This window comes from Natrix helvetica (assembly GCF_964273705.1).
Source record: "Natrix helvetica genome assembly, chromosome: 3".
Taxonomy (NCBI): Eukaryota; Metazoa; Chordata; class Lepidosauria; order Squamata; family Natricidae; genus Natrix; species Natrix helvetica.
The window spans coordinates 125626487-125645656 of record NC_138549.1 but is presented as its reverse complement, the minus strand read 5'-3'; the positions used below and the strand labels follow the sequence as shown (position 1 = coordinate 125645656).

The 19170-nt window shown below is 43.2% G+C and overlaps 1 protein-coding gene across 1 annotated transcript in view; it reads right to left on the bottom strand.

The window, feature by feature from the left end:
* Positions 1 to 19170, bottom strand: part of DEF6 (DEF6 guanine nucleotide exchange factor) — a 65001-nt gene that overhangs the window by 17189 nt on the left and 28642 nt on the right. Inside the window, exons 2-3 of the mRNA XM_081946941.1 lie at positions 16484 to 16624; positions 10090 to 10275 (exon numbers count right to left, since the gene is read on the bottom strand). Coding sequence (XP_081803067.1) covers positions 10090 to 10275; positions 16484 to 16624 — 327 coding nt within the window. The remainder of the gene's footprint in view (positions 1 to 10089; positions 10276 to 16483; positions 16625 to 19170) is intronic.

The following is a 19170-nucleotide window of genomic DNA, read 5'->3' as shown; positions in this document are numbered from 1 at the left end:
GCAGTGCAATATTTCACCTAATCACCATGCTCAATATCTTATAAATAAGTGATCATTTGAGGGGGGGGGGGGGAACGGACACCTAGTCTTTTCAATGGCTGCTCGAAATTCATGAAGCATTTTTTTTCAAGAATACTGGGTGCAGAACCCAAATGAGTGTGAACATATCATGATGCATGTTTTGAAGGAACTATCGTGATAACTACATAACAAAGAAATCATGTGTATACATGGTGCTTTTGTGTAACTCACTTTTAACAAGTGCCTGTCTTTTGTACACTATTATTCAAACTTTGGGCATTTTAAATGCTCTGTTCTGCGTTTTGGTGTCATGGTGAACCGAAGATGGCTCTGAGAAGCAAAGGCCAAAGAACCAGTGAGTAGACCAGTTCTTCGGAACTTCCCCAGGTAAGGAGAAGGTAGGAAATTACCCACATGCGCTCTGGATAGTTACTCCTTGTAAGGACATTGCAGGAAAAGCAGTCTTCCATGGATTTGACTGCTGAGCGATCATAGGATTAGCCATCTTGTTTGCAACCATAGCAGACCCTTTTAAAACACATTAAATTTGCAATGCTCACTTTTCCAACAGTTCTGCAGCTGTCTCTTGTCATCTTTCCATTTGGGAAAAAAAAAGTTTGGCAGAGCTTTTGGATGCTTGCTATTCAGTTAGCTGTATTTTTATACTGTGTTTCCAATCTCTAGCCAATCTCTTATTAAAGGAGAAGGTGGCTTGAAGTTTCATAAATCCAACTCTTAGTAACTGTCAATTGTGTGTGTTTGGTGTCTCCCCTCCCCACCTCACCCCCCACCACAACCCCCCCAACAGTACCTATACTGCAACTGCTCAGGTTTGGTTTGATTTCTGGGAAATGGACCCCCCCAAAAGTACACATGTTGTAGAAATATATGGGTAGGGTGGGGAATCTACCAATCTAAATAAGATATTGTTGCTTCAGGTATCTTGGAGTGCATATCTTGGAGAAGGCACAGACTGAATGACATATTTTGATGGTTGAAGTGAGAGCACTGATAGGCTTGGTCAATATGCAGTTCTGTTCTACTCTGCATGGAACAGGAAATGGAAACAGTGATATGTGGAAGTGCCTTAAAGTTCATGATTTGTTTTGCCCCTGGTATTAATCCTACCCACTGACTTAGAAATGTCACATGTACACTGGAAGATAATGCTAACAGCTAAAAAGCTAGAAAAATCCAAATCCTGCTCTTGTGGCCTTAAGAGTTTACTCAAGCACTAAGGAAGTCATGTGATTATTTGTCTTTTCCTTCTTTGAAGTGGCAGGTGCAGCCTATAACAGCAGACTACACAGATTGCACAAAGCTCCCTTTACTTTTGCCTGGGCTTCTTTTCCAGGCCAATCTATGACTGGGAGAATGATTCCATATACACCATACAAAGAGACCACAGAGCTGCATTCTTTACAATTTGCTCCCTTTCCAAATAGTACTATTTGGGCTTTAACTTCTTGCCTTATCCAGTGAATCTGTATTGTCAATTTCAACAACTTTAAGTTGTTTGGACTTCAACTCCCAGAATTTCCTAACATGCTGGATTTAGAATTCTGGGAATTGAATCTACACATCTTAAAGTTGTTGAGGTTGAGAAACACTGATAGAACAATTTCCCAAATGTATAAAAAGTGAATCACAGCACTGAAAGAAACCATAGGGACCAGTGGTGGGTTCTGGATCCCGGTGTCCACATGAATGCACACAGCACACATGCATACGGGCGCAGCATGCGCATGCGTCCTTACCTCTTGCGACGCCTCCATAAACCTCCGCGATGCTCCAGCTGCTTGGCGGAGCGGCGCTAGGCGCTCCATGCGCAAAAGCACCAAAGAGCTCAAATACAGGTTAGGAGCTTGGGCGAGTGGGCCCTCCGGAGCACCGTACCGGAATGGTACCCAGTGCTTCAGGCAGGCACGTTACACCCTTACAGGGCATACCGCCTGCAACCCACCACTGATAGGGACCCTTTGCTCAGTGCAGGATCCACCACAGAATCTTTGACAGATGACCAGGCTCTGTTTAAAGGTCTCTAGTGAAGCGCAACTTGCCACCATGAGGCAGTCTGTTACGCTGGCTAGCAATTCATACAGTCAGGAAGTACTTTCTAATGTCTGACAACTTGTAATTTTAAGCGCTGGTTCTAGACCCAACCTCCAGACAACAGAATATAAATCAATTTCTTATTTTGTGTGATAATATTTAAGATATTTGAAGAATGCTATAGTTTTAGTTTTGCTTTTTGTAGGTTACGTATTCCTAGTTCCTTTAACTACTCTTCATAGTGTTTGCTTTCCAGATTGTTTACCATTGTGACAGACCTCCTCTAAATATGTCTCTGTCCTTTCTGAACTGTGCACCCACAACTGAACTGGCAGTTTCTTTCGTTTCCTGTACTCTTAACGAAAGACTTTGGCCTCTCCAATCTTGAGATGCTAAACTAGTTGCTTCACACCTCTTTGTGGATCAGAAAAAATAGAAATAGAAAAGTAAAAAGTACAAGGGGGAAATAAAGTAAAAATAATAAAAAGATACAGGACATAGTCTATCCATAGAAACAGACATGCTGACATTGTTGATATTTTCTGATTCCATGCTTCAAAATTCTGCAGTTTTTTATTGTCATAACCATCTTGCAGGTGTGGCAAAAATCCTGATAACTACACATTTGATAACGCAAACAATTGTAATCATATGTCTGACATAGTAAGCACTAACGTATCTGATGTTTGTGAGTGCACAGCCTACTTCTCCCTAAAAAACTGCTATATTATATTTATATATATTTCATATTTATATTTTATATTTATTTAAAATAGTCATAACCTGTCTTTTAGTACTATGTATCCAAAAGATTATTTCAATATAAACTTAAAAACTCAAAAAGTCTCCAATACATGTCATCATCAAACCATTCTGTCTAACCCACTTTGTGTTAGCAAATCAAATGGTTAAGCAAATTCTAAGAAACCAACAGGGTTATCCTGTTGGGTTCTTAGAATCCAAGAAGAAACCAGTATGGTTGCACAAAGATCTCTCTAGTAAACTGGAAGACAAAGAGGACAATATAACTAAGGGACACATAACTAAGGCAGAATATCAGCAAATAGCCTGAATCTGCAAAGGCTCAGAATTAACAAAGACTTGCAACAAAAGTCAAAGATTATTTTAAAAGTTTCTTTCAACACATAAATAATAAGAAAAAAAGTCATAGAAACAATCAGTCCACTAAATAGGGAAGATGACAAGGAAGTAACAGGCAGTAAAGAGAAAGCAGCGTTTCTTAACTCATTCTTTGAATCACTTCATGCAAAAAGAAACTATAGCTCAACCTACCAAAGACATAACTGTAAAAAAGACTAAAAATAAATATTAAATAAATAAGAAAATGGTAAGAGAACACCTGTCTGATTTTGAGGAATATAAATCACTGGGACCTGACAGATTACATCCCAGAGTTCTGAAGGAGCTGGCAGATGAACTATTCTATCATATCTTTCAAAAATCCTGAAGCACTGAGCAATTACCTGAGAGTTGGAAAAGAGCTGGCGTGGTTGCCACCTTGAAAAAGGGGGGAAAATAAACAAACCCAGGAAGCTGCAGACCAATCAACCAGGTTTATTAAAAACAGATCATGTCAAACCAATCTTATTTCAATCTTTGACAAAGTGCATACATTAATTGATGTCACGTGATGACAACAAGATGCTGTAAGTTTGACACCTCTGATCTAGCACAAGTTTGAAAGCCTACCACAATTCAGTTGAACCTAGAATGGGAAGGAAAGTTCTTTGGGCTCAGAACTGCAACATGAATAAAACCACTGCCCCAAGATGTTGACTTTCCTCTCCAAAACAACATATTAACTGAAACTTGACTCCAAACAACTCTAGTTTACCAAGACCTTTTTTTTTTACAATTTAAAGAAACAGGAAATACTTTGGTGGAAACAGGAAGCTTAGCTGCTGACTTCATATTCATGCAATGCTTTTTTTCTTCTGAAGAACTGTGGTGGGGGGAGTAGGATGAGGCAATCTAGAAGAGAGCAAAGTGTGAAGGAAAAGAAAGTTGACTACATCCACCTGCAGATGTTAGACAATACGAGGGAAAGTATAAGAGCCAGGAAGATGATACGTTTATGCCTGGCTAACCTACAGCTGGATTTCAGGCCAACAGAAGTGAGGTGTTATACATTAGATTAAAAAAAAAAACCTTTCCTCTTATCAGCAAGCACTGTGGAATTTAGAGTTTGTACTATTAGTAGTAATTCTACTTCATTGGACAGCATTTCTTGACTATGCGTAATCATTTTAGAGAGTGAATTATAGAGAGTCATTAATTGATTATAGAATCAAATTAGCATGGTGATTCAGAGATTGAACTGGAGCTGGGAAGTTCCAAAGTCAGGCTGCTATTTAGCCACAGAAGGTAGTGGGTGATTTTAGACTAGTTTCTGTCTCTGAGGCAAATCTTATTTTACAAGGTAATTGGAGGGAATCTTTCCTTTGATCTCCACATATAGTCTGTTTCACTCTCCAGAAAAAAAGGAAAACATGGATGCAATAATACTTTCTTTTGGGATAGATACATCAGTGAGCCTAGAACGGCTGCTGCAACCCACAGCAGCTATTCTATGCATAAAAGAAAAGAATTCAAAATACATCCCACATCCTGTCATTGTGCGTACTAGGTGATTTTCTATCTCTGTCCCCCAAATACACACACATGGTGTTGCATATGCATGACTAACCTTAATAGACGCCTCAAACTACATATTTCCTGGCAATTGTTCTTCAATGTGAGTAGTATGTTTGATAGTTTAGCGTATTCATGCATTCTCTACTCATGTACCCATTGATAAGGTGAATTTAAATATATAGCTTTAAATAATTATTTCTATCAAGGTTTTTTTTCCTTACAATGTAGTACTTATGCTTAAAATGCAATATAATAGACTTGCCAATAAAAACTAGTTATTGGAAATAACCTAACGTAGCCATCTGTATTCGAAGCTGCTATTTTTGATTTATAAAATAAATCAGCTGCATCCAAATGTACAGTGACATCTTTGCAAAATTTATAAAACAAAAAGCTAAAAATATAAGCCCACATGAGACAAGAGCGAGGGCAAATCCTTCAGAGGGAGACCATGACAAAATTAAGATGATTAGTGAAGGAGAGCTTTTTCAAAAGAATGATCATCCAGAAGCACAAAATGCAAATTAGAGTAGTTAGAGTAGAGTAGAGTAGTTAGAGTAGAGTAGTGGGGAGGAGGAGCTTCCGGGGCGAATGGCGGCTGTCGTGTAAGCTCCGCAGAATTGCGGAGGGGCCTCCCAGCTGGGAGAGGTGCTGCCGACCCTCAATATCATTCTGAGGGTCGGGCTTTGTCGGTGACCACCCCCCGGCTCTGCCTGGCTATGATGGGTCGGGCAGGGCACCTGGGTGGTCGGCTGGCCGGCAGGAAACCGGGAACGCTGAGGACGCCGAGCTCAGTATGAATATGAGAGCGCCGAACGCCGTTTGCCTTTCGCTGAGCGCTCGGCGGAGAGCGGAACGGAGAAGTGAGAGGCGAGCAGAGGTGTGTAGTGGGGTGTTCGTCTGGCTGGTGGGAGCGCCAGACGCTGAGCAGAGCGCTAGGCGCTGAGCGGAGAGACAAATGGCGAAAGGCGAAAGCGGAGAGACAAATGGCGAAAGGCGAGAGGCGTGGAGAGGTGGAGAGACGTGCGGAGTCACGATGATGGTGGCTGGCGTGTTGGTGTGTTGGCGTGCTGGCCGGGGCGCTGGTCGGAAAGCCGGAAGACCGCTTCGTTGTGTGGATGGAGTTAAGGAGAGGAGAAGAGAGGAGAGCTAAACGAAGCGGCTGGTGGAGGGGGAGCTGAGTGAACCACATCAGAGCAAAGACAACTGGAATGGAAAGCTTGAAATCTAAGGTTGTGGAATTTAACATGTTTAACATCTAACATGTCTAACATCTAACAATAGCCCCTGCGAAGATGAGCAGCAGGGGTCCCAAGAAGGCAAGTGTCCATCTTTTCCTGGGCCTGGTCATGGAGGAGAGACACCAGGGGGATAGGTGGACAGTTGCTGAAGGTGTGACTTTTTCCTTCCTGCTTTTATCGAGTACTGATTCTCTTGCCACAGCTTCAAACCTCATTAATCTATTTTACCATCGACTAGCCCACTAACTTACCCTTTCCACCTAGGGTTAGGACAATATCTACGACAAACCAGGATACATCCTCAGCATCTGTAACTAACTAACTTTGCCCCTATGATTTTTTCTATATGATCTTTATGTACACGAAGTCGGATTTACTGCAGCTGCGGGAGTCCCCTCTCTCGCAGGTCTGGCCCCCAGCCCTCTCGAGGGCCCACCTTGAGGACGGGTTCATTAACCCAGAGAGGTGGAGGAAGCGCACGTTAAGGGGTTTTTTAATTAAATGTTTTTTAAAAGTTGTAAGGGGTTATAAGGATGGGGGGGGGAGGGGTTGTAGGGATGGGGGGGGGGGGGAACTGGTTAGGAGGGATGGAAGAGCCAGGCACTTAGGTGTGGTCGAAAGAGGAGGGGGCGGAGTGGGGGAGGAGAGGGAAGATAGCATTCCTATGCAGGGCACCTTAATACCAACGGTCGTAGGGAGGGGCAGGTGCGAGGACAGTTTAAGAGCACGTAGTCGGTTGGGAGACCGGGGTTTTTGGTCATTCCCGGTCGTTTGTACCAATCCCTGCATACTAGGTGGTCAGGATCTACAGACCCAAGGCCTGAGACTGCTGTTATGCAATGCGAGGTCCGTTGTTAATAAGGCCCCCCTCATCCACGATCTAATTTTGGAGGGGGACTCGGACCTCGCCGGAATAACCGAGACCTGGTTGGGCCACGAGGGAGGTCTACCCCTTGTGGAAATGTGCCCTCCAGGTTATCGAGCATTTCACCAGCCTCGGGCCCAGGGAAGGGGCGGTGGGGTAGCAGTGATTATCCGGGAAGACTTAGAGCCGAGAGAGTTCACTGTGCCGCAGACATCCGGGTGTGAGTCCCTCGTCGTGAGATGGGGCCCAGGGAGGCAGTTGGGCCTGCTGATAGTATACCTGGCTCCTCGCTATACTTCAGCAGCCCTGCCCGAACTCCTTGAGCTGATCTCATCGGTGGCGGTTGAGACCCCCAAACTTTTAGTGATGGGGGATTTTAATCTGCCGTCGATGGGAGAAGCGTCTGAGGGGGTTCGGGAGTTCATGGCTTCCATGACAGCCATGGACCTGACCCAGTTAATTCAGGGCCCTACTCACGAGGGAGGCCACACCCTGGACCTTGTTTTTGTCTCTGGCCAGTGGACGAGTGATCTGGGAATAGGGGATCTAGACACTATTCCCCTGTCATGGTCGGATCACTCACTTCTCCGGCTGGACTTCCCTGGTGCTACCCCCCGCCGCGAGGAGGCGGAACTGGAAGGTATTAGATGGTTCCGCCCCAAGCGCCTGATGGAACCGGATAGGTTCCAGACGGAACTTGGGCCACCTCCTGTGGACCTGACCCGCCCCCGAGTAGAGGACCTGGTAGTCGCATGGAATAGTGCGGCTACCGGGGCCCTAGACCGGGTGGCGCCTTTGCGGCCTCTCCTGCGGCGAAGAACCACCCTGGCACCTTGGTTTACCGAGGAGCTAAGGGTGATGAAACGCCACAAGAGACGCCTAGAGAGTCGTTGGAGATCCTCCCGTTCCGAATTTGACCGAGCACAGGCACGAGCATATTTGAAGACGTACCTTGTGGCACTAAGAGCGGCCAAACGTCAACATTGCGCTGCTCTTATTGCGTCTGCAGATAACCGCCCTGCCGCCCTGTTTCGGGTGACCCGTTCCCTCTTGTTTGAGAGACCACGGGAAGCCCCTTTACAGGGTAGAGCAGAGGAGTTTGGGAATTATCTACAGGACAAAGTCGCTCAAATCCGGATGGGATGGACCCCTTTCAGTGGTTCAGTAGAGACGCCCGTTGCGAGTCTTGAGGGACCGCTTTGGGAGGAGTTTGACTCGGTTGCCATCGAGGATTTGGACAGGTTGCGTGGACGTCTGCGACCCACCACATGTTTATTGGACCCGTGTCCCTCCTGGCTTGTACTGGCATCCTGGGAGGTCACGCGTGACTGGCTCCTGGGCCTGGTGAACGCCTCGCTGGGTGAGGGGTCTCTACCGGCCGCCTTGAAAGAGGCGGTGGTGAGGCCCCTGCTCAAGAAGCCTTCCCTGGACCCAACGGACCTAGTCAATTATCGTCCAGTCTCCAACCTTCCTTTTTTAGCGAAGGTTGTAGAGAGTGTGGTAGCACAGCAGTTCCCACGTCACCTGGAGGAAAATGATTATCTAGACCCGCGCCAGTCCGGCTTCCGACCCGGGCACAGCACGGAGACGGCCTTGGTCGCATTGGTTGATGATCTCTGGAGGGCCAGAGATAGGGGTTGTTCCTCTATCCTGGTCCTATTAGATCTCTCGGCGGCGTTCGATACCATCGACCATGGTATCCTGTTGCACCGGCTAGAGGGGCTGGGAGTCAGAGGCACCGTTTTACGGTGGTTTGGCTCCTACCTCTCTGGTCGGACGCAACGTGTGTTGACAGGGGAGCAGAGTTCGACCCGGAGGCCACTCACATGTGGAGTGCCACAGGGATCGGTGCTCTCGCCTCTCCTGTTCAACACATATATGAAACCGCTGGGCGAGATCATCCGTGGTTTTGGAGTGGGATATCATCTGTATGCTGATGATACTCAGCTATACATTTCCACTCCGAACCACCCCAATGAGGCCGTCGAAATGATGTCCCGGTGTCTGGAGGCCGTACGGGTCTGGATGGATGGCAACCGACTAAAACTCAACCCTTCCAAGACGGAGTGGCTGTGGCTTCCGGCCTCCCGGTTCAACCAGGTGCTTCCATCTCTGGCCATCGGGGGCGTCCAACTAGCCCCCATGGAACAGGTGCGCAATTTGGGCGTCCTCCTGGATGCCCGGCTGTCCATGGATAACCATGTAACAGCCGTGGCAAGGGGGGCGTTCCATCAGGTTCGCCTGATGCGCCAATTGCGCCCCTTATTGGACCGGGATGCCCTACGCACAGTCACCCATGCGCTAGTGACGTCTCGCCTGGATTACTGCAATGCTCTCTACATGGGGCTTCCCTTGAGATGCACTCGGAGACTACAGTTGGTCCAGAACGCGGCCGCGCGGGTGATTATGGGGAGGACTAGATACTCCCCTGTAACACCTCTCCTGCGCGAGCTGCACTGGCTTCCTGTGGTCTACCGAGTGCGTTTCAAGGTTTTGATTATGATCTTTAAAGCGCTCCATGGCACAGGGCCTAGTTATATGCAGGATCGCATCCTGCCTCACACATCCCTACGACCAATTCGCTCACACAGAGAGGGACTTCTCCGGGTGCCGTCCGCCAAACAGTGCCGGGGGGCGACACCCAGGAGCAGAGCCTTCTCTGTGGTGGGCCCAGCCCTGTGGAATGACCTCCCCCGTGACATCAGGATTACTTCCGATCTCCGCTCCTTCCGTGTACAGCTGAAGACCCACCTCTTTCAATTATCTGGCCTGGCTCAATCGTAATTATTCTTATTCCTCCTAACTGGTTTTAAATTGTATTTTAAACGTTAAATTTTAATTCTATACGGGGTTTTTATAATTGGGGTATTTTAATGCGGGTTTTTTAACTGTCTATATGATGTAAATTGTTTACCTCCTCCGAGTTCGAGTCCGTGTTCGTGTATCTGTATGTATGTTTTGTATGTACGCCTATGTGTTTTTATATATTTTCTGTGTTTCATATGCCCCATTGTACGCCGCCCCGAGTCCTACTTGGAAAGGGAGCGGCTAATAAATTCAAACTTATTATTATTATTATAGTTTATCAAATCATGAGGTATTGCATATTACAGATCTGCAAACTGATATATAAATACATAGTTAGCTGCAGATACTTACCATGCCACAACACTGAGTTTCAAATAATCTCTATAATAATTAACTAAAGCAAGAACATTTTTGTTTATTTAAAAAAAAACTTCAATGCAATCATACCTCATCTGGGACCATAACAAGAGGGTATTTGTCTTCAGAGAGAAAGTTAAAGAGGCACCATAATTTGAAAGCATCTCCATGGGATACAACACTGTTCCCGTTCCTATCTGGATTATAATTCTTCTTTGCTGTCAATGTCCAACAAAGTTCATCAAAACTCTCCTTGACAAAAGCTCCTTCTGCTACCTGCAAAAGGAAAGTGGTTCATTTTTACCGAGAGACAAATAATGGTCACTTATTTTCCTAAATGGGGTGAGAAACCCACAGCTCACAGATAGTTCCAAGCCCCTAATTGTTATCAAAATTTGGCAGCAAAAATCAGCCACATCTGCTTGTCAAATGTGTGCCAATTCCTCAATACAACTGCCAAAGCCAGAAATAAACATGTCTTGCATTTCCTCTCCAAAGGGCATGAAGGCTGAGTTATGAATTATAAATATAGTAATATTTAATATCTGACAGTGAGATGGGTAGTACCTAACATTGGCAAATAAATAAATGACATAAATTAATGCTGCATTCTCTCTCTCTCTCTCTCTTTTTTTTGCCATCAGTGTATATTATGTCTTGCCATGGAGGTGGGGGAGGTGATTATATTATAGCTGACTGTTGCTTGCTAGAGACAAGATGCAGACTTGAGCCTTCTTGATGCACAATTTAATCTCTTTACCACAATGCTATACCAGTTTTCTGGTGTGTGTGCTTTGTTCATTTCCTCTATGCAAAAATACTTGCCTTCAAGTAAAGTAGTATACAATCACTGATGGGCTCTTTCACTGAGGTTAGGATTTGTTTGCTTTTTTTTTTTCATTCTTGGGACAGCTCTATGTATTTATGCTTTACGCCAGTTTTTTAATCTACTTTTCATGATGTAGTTAGGATTTCTAGGCCACACACATACAGGTAGCCTTTGACTTACAACAGTTCATTTAGTGACTGTTTAAAGTTACAATGGCACTGAAAAAAGTGACGTATGACCAGAGGTGGGTTGCTCCCAGTCCGGCCCAGATCGGGCAAACCGGTAGCAGCAGCCACGGGAGGTTCCACCCACCTGCCTGGACTCTTCGTGCACGAGCAAGCATTTGCGAGTACATGAGCGAACCAGTAGTAACAAAATTGGCAACCCACCACTGCCTATGACCGTTTTTCACACTTATGACCATTGTAGCATCTCCATGATCACATGATCAAAATTCAGATGATTGGCAACTGACTCATATTTAAGACAGTTGCAGTATTCCCTGAGTCCTTTCTGTCAATGTAACAGCCCAGATCCCTCTTATACCTGTTGTAATCTTAATTCTAAATTTCTTCTTGACACCTTTCCCACAACTTAACCACCCTTGGCCTTGTATTTCTTAGACTTAACATAATTAACATTTCTTCCTGAAGAAGTTCTAATTCTCGATGTAACTTTAACTCTTGCTCTTCTCCACTGATGGAACAATCTACAGAATGGTAGTATGGGATCCACATGTTCTCCTTCTTTCTAGGGAAGTAGTTCAATGTTCTATGGCCCTGATGGTGAACCTATGGCACAAGTGCCACAGGTGACACACAGTGCCCATTCTGTGGGCACGCCAGCCATCACCCCAGCCCAGCTCCACCCAGCAAGTACCTCCCGCCAGCCAGCTGGTCTTTGGCTCTCTGCTGTGCATGCGCAGGGAGCGTACGGGGGATGCGTGCGCATGTGTGGGAGGCACTCGCATTTTTAGGCCTTGTGTGGCCCCCTGTGCCCTGTTTTGGCTTCCAGGTTGGTGTAGGAGGCTTTCCAGGCCCAAAATGGGAAATGGGGGTGCTGAACGAGGCCTACCCACACCCCATTTTGGGCCTGGAAAGCCTCCTGCACCAACCTGGAAGCCAAAGATGGGTGAGGGGGGGGGCACATGGGGTGTCACGCATGCATTGTATTATGGGTGGGGGGGGTGGACGCTGTTGCACACGCACCCTTTCGGCACACAATGACAAAAACGTTAGCCATCACCGTTCTATGGTAACTATAATGAAAGTGGAGGTACTTTAATGTGCTTCCATGGGAGGGAAGAAGTAGGCTTTTGTCTCTCTTTCTTTTTCCAGTGAAGGGCCCTCTTTGCTTGTGAGAGTGAGTGAAGGATTTGGGGAAGGGAGGAAGACTGCATTATTTTATGTAGATTACGTAGATGAATAACAGCATGGCGGAGGTTTTTCTTAACACTTTTTAATTGCTCAGAAGTTAGAATGTATATGGGGAGATTGCATCTCTGGTGATGTTTAAAAATCCCCCTCCCTCCTAAACCTCCATCCCTCAAGAAGGTACTTCTACGAAAGGCTTATCCTGCATCTATGAATCCAATGTCCAAATGACAACCTATCTCTGAAGATGTCCGACTCCACCATTTCAGATATTAGCACTCATTTCATAGGTGATTGCCAGTGACCATACAGACCGTTAAATAGGTCTAGCTCAGGGATGTCAAAATGGCGGGCCTGTGGCCACGGCCACCCGTTTTAACGAAGGGGGGAAGTCATGATACGTCACATGAAGGCAATGTGATAATACAAGTTTGACATCCCTGGTCTAGCTCATACAAGCTAGTTATCTGCATATATTCAGCTATCGATTGAAGTGGGAAATAAATGGCATCCAGCAGAGCATTCAAATTTGTCCTTTATCCATGGTATGAAAGAATCTAAAGCTCTCTCAACATAGATAACAATGTTCATCCCTTCTCCTTCTCTTGGACAGAAACCAAAACCTTGCTTGGCACAATTATGAGACCCTCTGGATCTCAGTAAAAACATGCCAAGTTACACCCTCCTCCAAGATGAGATCATGAATGAGGGTTTTGTTACACACCAACTTGGCATTCAAAAGCACAGCCAAAGTACAGGATCACTGAGGATCCATGTCCTAAGCAACAAAACAGACAGCAAGATTTCTTTCAACCCGGTGTCCCTGAACATGGCCCACTCTCAGATTCCTACCATATCTCCCTACTCGCCTATCTCCTCAACTCCTCTTTTCCACCCTCCTCCACTAAGTTTCCTTCCCAGGCCAGGTACACATATCCAATCTCCACACACACACCATAAGACAATTCCCCCATATCCTGCCCTGATGGAGCATCAACAATAGAAACATAAATCAGCCTCAGTGTAGTGACACCTTAAGAGTATCAGCTTTTCCTGAATTTTTAGCCCTAAGAAGATACAAAACCCACAGAAAGTGATCTTACACTGAAGGAGACTACTGATGGCATCTTCCTTGGCCATATGATCTATCTTTAGCCAAAATATTGCAGCTGGGGAATCCATTTCATTTTTTGAAAAGTAATAATATAATGATAATGCTGTTCTTGTGGTTAACCTGCATCAACTGAAGTTGCCAACAGCACTAACTCTCCATTATATCACAGGAGTCTACACTGACATGCCGGATTTGGGATATTTTACATAAAAAGGCACCTGTCCCATCACTGAACAGTGGTCTTTTCATAACAGGGATATCCATAGTTGAGGCTTCCCTCAAAAACAAAAATTGGAAACCCATTCTTTTTGAAAGAAAATAGAAAGTGTTTCAAAAACCGGATTTTCATGATGCAATATGCAAAGGATTCTGCACTCAAATATTATCTTTTTGATCTTTCTTGGCTTTCTAGATATTGTATATTTCTAAATTTGTATACTATAACAGAAGCAGATTTCCATAAGGAAGTTTCCTTTGTCCTCAACTTAAAACAACATCTCTTCCTCAGTTAGTGCTAAGTTAATAAATAAATAGGTTAGTTCCAAAATAATTTATTTTAAATTCTTGTGCATTTCCTTGACTATTTCATACTTCAGCTGTTGGTTCACTCTGTTCACAATTAATGAAAACTCTTGAATTATGTAAAAGGTTTTTCCCCTACTGACTGAAGACAAAGTTAAGAAAAGATTATAACACTACAATCCTAATTTAAGGCAGATGAATTCTGTTGATCCAGATCTCATAGCATAAGCCATACAATTGGAAAAAGTAGGGAACATGTAATGACTTTACAGCTTTTGATTTACTACCCTATTTTTGTCAAATCATGCCTTCCTCAGTAGCTTTCTAAAAAAAGCAACAGGGTTATTTTAAAAATGGTTATGCAAAAGAGAATTCCATAGATCTTGCTCCCAAAAGAAAGATGCTTCAAACTGTAACTTCAGAATGCCACTAAAGAGAAGCAGGCTGAATTCCTTTAATGCAAGCAATCATGGATTGGATTGGGATGGACAATCACTTTTTCTGCTGAGAATCATTCTCTCTCTCTCAAAGATAAACTCTTAGAGATTATGTAGTTAGTAGAGCAAATGCAAGTACCATAGCTGTGATGGCGAACCTATGGCATGCGTGCCCAAAGTGGCACATGGAACCATGTTGCCTGGCATGCGTGGCGGCACCTGTTCTCTTCCAGGTTTCTGGTGCGCCTGTGATGATCAGCTGGCCTTTGCGCGTGCGGCAGTGCTGGAAACCAGAAGAGCTAGTCTTCCATTTTCCGGTGTGAGCATGCATGCTGGCCAGCTGATTGGCACTTGCATATGTGCAGCAGTAACCAGAAGACTTGCTGGCCGGCACACATACACGCGCTGGAAACTGGAAGTTCATTTTCCAATGCGCGCATGCCCCTAGGCAGCTTCCCTTCCTGGCCACTCCCTTTTCGTGATCCCTTTTTGGCACTCGGTGCTGCACTCGTGTGCTCCCTTTTTGGCACTTGGTGCTGAAAAGGTTCATCATCACTGTACTATAATATAGGGAGCCAGCTGTCCCCTTGTCTTTTCTTTGCACAAAAGGGGCAGGTGGGTTTTACTGTGGGGCTTACAGTAGCTAATTCTAAATGGAGAGGAACAGTTAGCTATCACAATTATACAACTTTAGCTTACGTAATAAACCATCACTAAGCAAACCACATTTGAACACAATGCAGGGATAAAGGAGAATATTTGTAGCTCAGGATCGAAAGGTTCTTGGTGCTAATGATATTAACTAGTTTGGGTAATGGAACGTCTGCAAGAAAATAACCAAGCTCAGAAAAGCACCAATAGATACCCTACCCCCAGGTCTGGGAGCAAAATCAAGTTTTCAAATATATCAGAACATCATCAAAGTGAGAGCTGTATAGATCACTACTTTAGAGCTTTGGCTGTAGATGATAAAGCCTCCCCATAATAATGCAGCTAATCCCCCCTTTATCCTCCTCCCTATGCACCATGCAGGCTTTATTCCTCCTCTTCCTCCTCCCTGTTTGTCCATTTAAATGTTTGTTTTGTGCCTTCCTTACTTTAAGAGTCAAAAACTGATTCTGTTTTTAAATGTATGAAGGGTTCTGGGGATGGAGCAAGAAATATTGGAAACATTCTACCGTCAACCTGCTTATGAACTAGCCAAACTGATTTTGCTGAGTTTCATACTATTAATAACTTTGAATAACTTTTTAGACCATAACAGGATACGTGGAATTCTGCAAAAACTGCAGTAATTGTATATGTAACATGCAGTGAGCATGGATGCCGTTATCAAAAGATAAAGATTTGATAATCACAGGATTTTTCTGACTTTTAAAAAAAGTGGTATCGTAAAGATTTGAAATTATCATTCTGGCTGTTCTTCTAGTGTAGGAAGAACAGGAAGGAGATATGAAACATGTATAGATGCAAGTCTGAACAGCTTCAAGTCCACCATCATGGTCATGAAACTGCGGTTTAAGTAATTCCAGATCAATTTTCAGAAGTTTCAGGAACATTATATTCTTAAATACATTATAAAGACAACCTACTAATTCTTAAGCAAATTGTACCCAGAATTATCCAGTTTTCTCTGTTACTGCTGTAAATCAATTTTCTCCAATTGCTTGCACTCAAATATATTATACTGCATCGCCCATAATTCCCAGTAAGCCTAACTTTAAGCCATTATATTTCATATACCTACACATTCTGAGCACATCAAGTCTGGGCATACTACTATAGGTCATGTTTCACACCTGTGCTGCACTTTTTTTTAGCACATTTCTGAATAGAGGGCTTTCCAACAATGTGCTAATGAATTGTTCATCCCAGAGAAAAATCCTATGATATAGAATAACAAATCTGTCTTGACATGAAACAACAGCACATTCAATTAATAATATTTTTCTTCTAGGTAAGCCACATAAACATGTAGCCATGCTACCCTTTGGGAGGAGAGAACTGGAAGGCTTCCCTTTTTCAGAAATAGAGATCATTTTCCCTCTTGTATATGCAAAGTAATTGTAAAAACAAAGAACTAACTGGTTAAAAAGTCTTCCTGTAGACATTAACCTGCCAGCAAAAATTGGAACTATCAGCTTATCCAAAGTGTCAGAGAGGCTGAACTTCAGGCTAGCAAAGTGAGTGAAAGAGAAAAAAATCTTACCTTGTCCAATATATACTTGTTGAGATATGGCATATATCCCTGACTTGATACTGGGCCATCATCATCATCTTTGAAATGCTCCTCCAAAGCTACAGGATCATGGGGAATACAAAGCACAGTGTAGAGGTTGTGAGAAAGCACCTGGGACAATAAGGGAACAACAAGCATTCAGTAATGAATTAGATACAATACGGGACATCATGCTTGTTTGTTTATTCTTTACTTTATTGCCTCATTCACATACTAAACAGGATGAACTTAGTGGCTATCATTCTCACATCTTTACTGAAACTATAATTGGCCCTATTCCCTAACAGACATATGAACAACTAGCATATCTGCAAATATGTCCATCCCCGAATATTATGGAGTAGAGAAAGACCAGATTAGATAACAAATTATTGCAGTCTCTTCTTCCTTAAAAATGTGTTAATGATTTGTTTATTTCAAAATCTGAGCAAAGGTAAACTATTCAAGACTTTTAGAACCTCTCAGAACACTAACACCTTACAATAACAGAATATACAGCATTGAATGTAAAATAATGTATACAATGTACTTTAACCATTTCCTTCTCTCAACTAAAATGGGTTTGTATCCTTACATACAGAAAACATTCTATAACATCTGCATGAAGACACTCCTGCCTTTGCTCATAAAAGGCAATGAACCACAAACTAGCCTACCATACTTTAGCCTAGTGCGGGGTTTCTTAGCCAGGGCTGTGTGGAACCCTAGGGTTCCAGGAGTGGTCACTCGGAGTTCCCTGGAAGACCATGATTTTGGAAAAGCAGACACTGAACAAAAGCCCTCCAACTTCAACACTGGGTTGACTGCCAAAGCGTGCAGACCCTGGCTGGGAACAGGAATTATGCAGGCACATGCAAGCAGGAAGGTGACCAAAACACCAGCTGAAGAGGGAGTAAGAGGAAGGATGAAGAGAAGAGGGAAGAACATCTTGGTTCTGATGGTTTTTCATTTTATTTTGCCAGAAGAAGGAATATGTCAAGGTCAAGTTTGACCAGGATTAATCAAATGGAACTTTTCTTCTGCAAAATTCTCTATTGATATGTACAAAGGAATAGTTTGCATTTACAATTCAAAATGCACAAGACTTTCAGAGTTCATAAGGTCCCAACCCACTTCTATGCTTAAAGAAAGCAAGCTGTACTGTACGCTTATTCAATTGACTATTTAGAGCACTGAGAAGTAAAAGGAACACTTTTACACATCAGTCCACAAGACAATATCATCCAGGAATCCACTTAATTATTCATTTAATATAAAGATACAATATCAACACTCCCAAAGTAGAATACAACTTTTAAAATTTCTCACCCAATAAATACTATTTCATTAATATTTCCTTTACCAAGAATCGTTTGCTTTACTTTTTGATTTACAACAGAACACACTCACAGTGAAATCTTCTATATACACACTCAGAAATTAATAGAGTTCATTTGGACTAATTCCCCAAGAAAGTGACTGCAGTCTAACAGACTTAAACATCTCTCAAGCAGAAGTGTTGACACTGGGTATTCTCTGTGATGACAGCCCTACTCCAAGTTCCAGCCACTCGAAATGTGTGATGGGGAGGGGGTTTCTCAGCAACCAAACAATAGAATAGTCCATATGGATGAACACACTTTACAGAGGTTCAACTCATTTGGGAGTTCATTTGGGATTCGCAGGGCCTGTGTTTATGTTAACTTATCAAAGAAAGTATTTCCGTTTTGCACAGAATGCATGTAAGGGGCTTCTTCATTAAAAAGACTTGCCAAAATGGGCCCTGAAAACACTGATATGGTCATTTTATCGGGAAACGGAAAAATATGAAACCATTTTACAGAAACAGTAATAAAATAAGATTTTTAAAAAATCTCTGAAATGGCTAAATCTTGCACAAGAGCATGCAGGATTTCAGGTAAAATTGAAGCTTCGTAAGATCCTACATGGCTTGGTGATCTTCTGAGAAACTGAAAACCAATTACGATAGTCAAAATCTCGCAAAACTGTGGCCATTATATCCACTCACCCACCCCTAACAGAATGCAGTAACATTTGATACCTGAAATAGCTGGATTAAATTTTGGATTAAAGAAGAGAATCTTCTCAACTAAGAAAAAGTTTTATGTAATCAAATTTTATTGGTTAGAATAATGAAAAGATCAAATAAATATCTACATCTCAAAAACTACAATTTTAGGTACTTTTTCCTGACACAGTGGTACTTAGTCATGAGCAGTGGTGGGTTTCAAAATTTTTTGGAACCTACTCTGTGGGTGTGGCCTCCTTTATGGGAGTGGCTTGCCAGCCATGTGACCTGGTGGGAGTGGCTTGCCGGCCATGTGACCGGGTGGGAGTGGCTTGCCGGCCATGTGACCGGGTGGGAGTGGCTTGGCAGTCATGTGACCGGATGGGAGTGGCCAAGACAATGTCACTGAATTTTTTGCCCCAATGAATGATCTACAAAAAGAAAATATAAAAAAGGAAATTTATTATTTTGTGCACTTACTACTTAAATAAGATTAAAATAAGTACACAAAACAATAAAAGAGCTACTTACAGAAGGGAATAAATACATATTTAATTTTACACATGTTAACAGCTGTTGGAATTGTGTTTGCACAACAGTGGAAAAAACAAAGATATGAAAATGAATAAATATTAGAATGTGCAAGAAT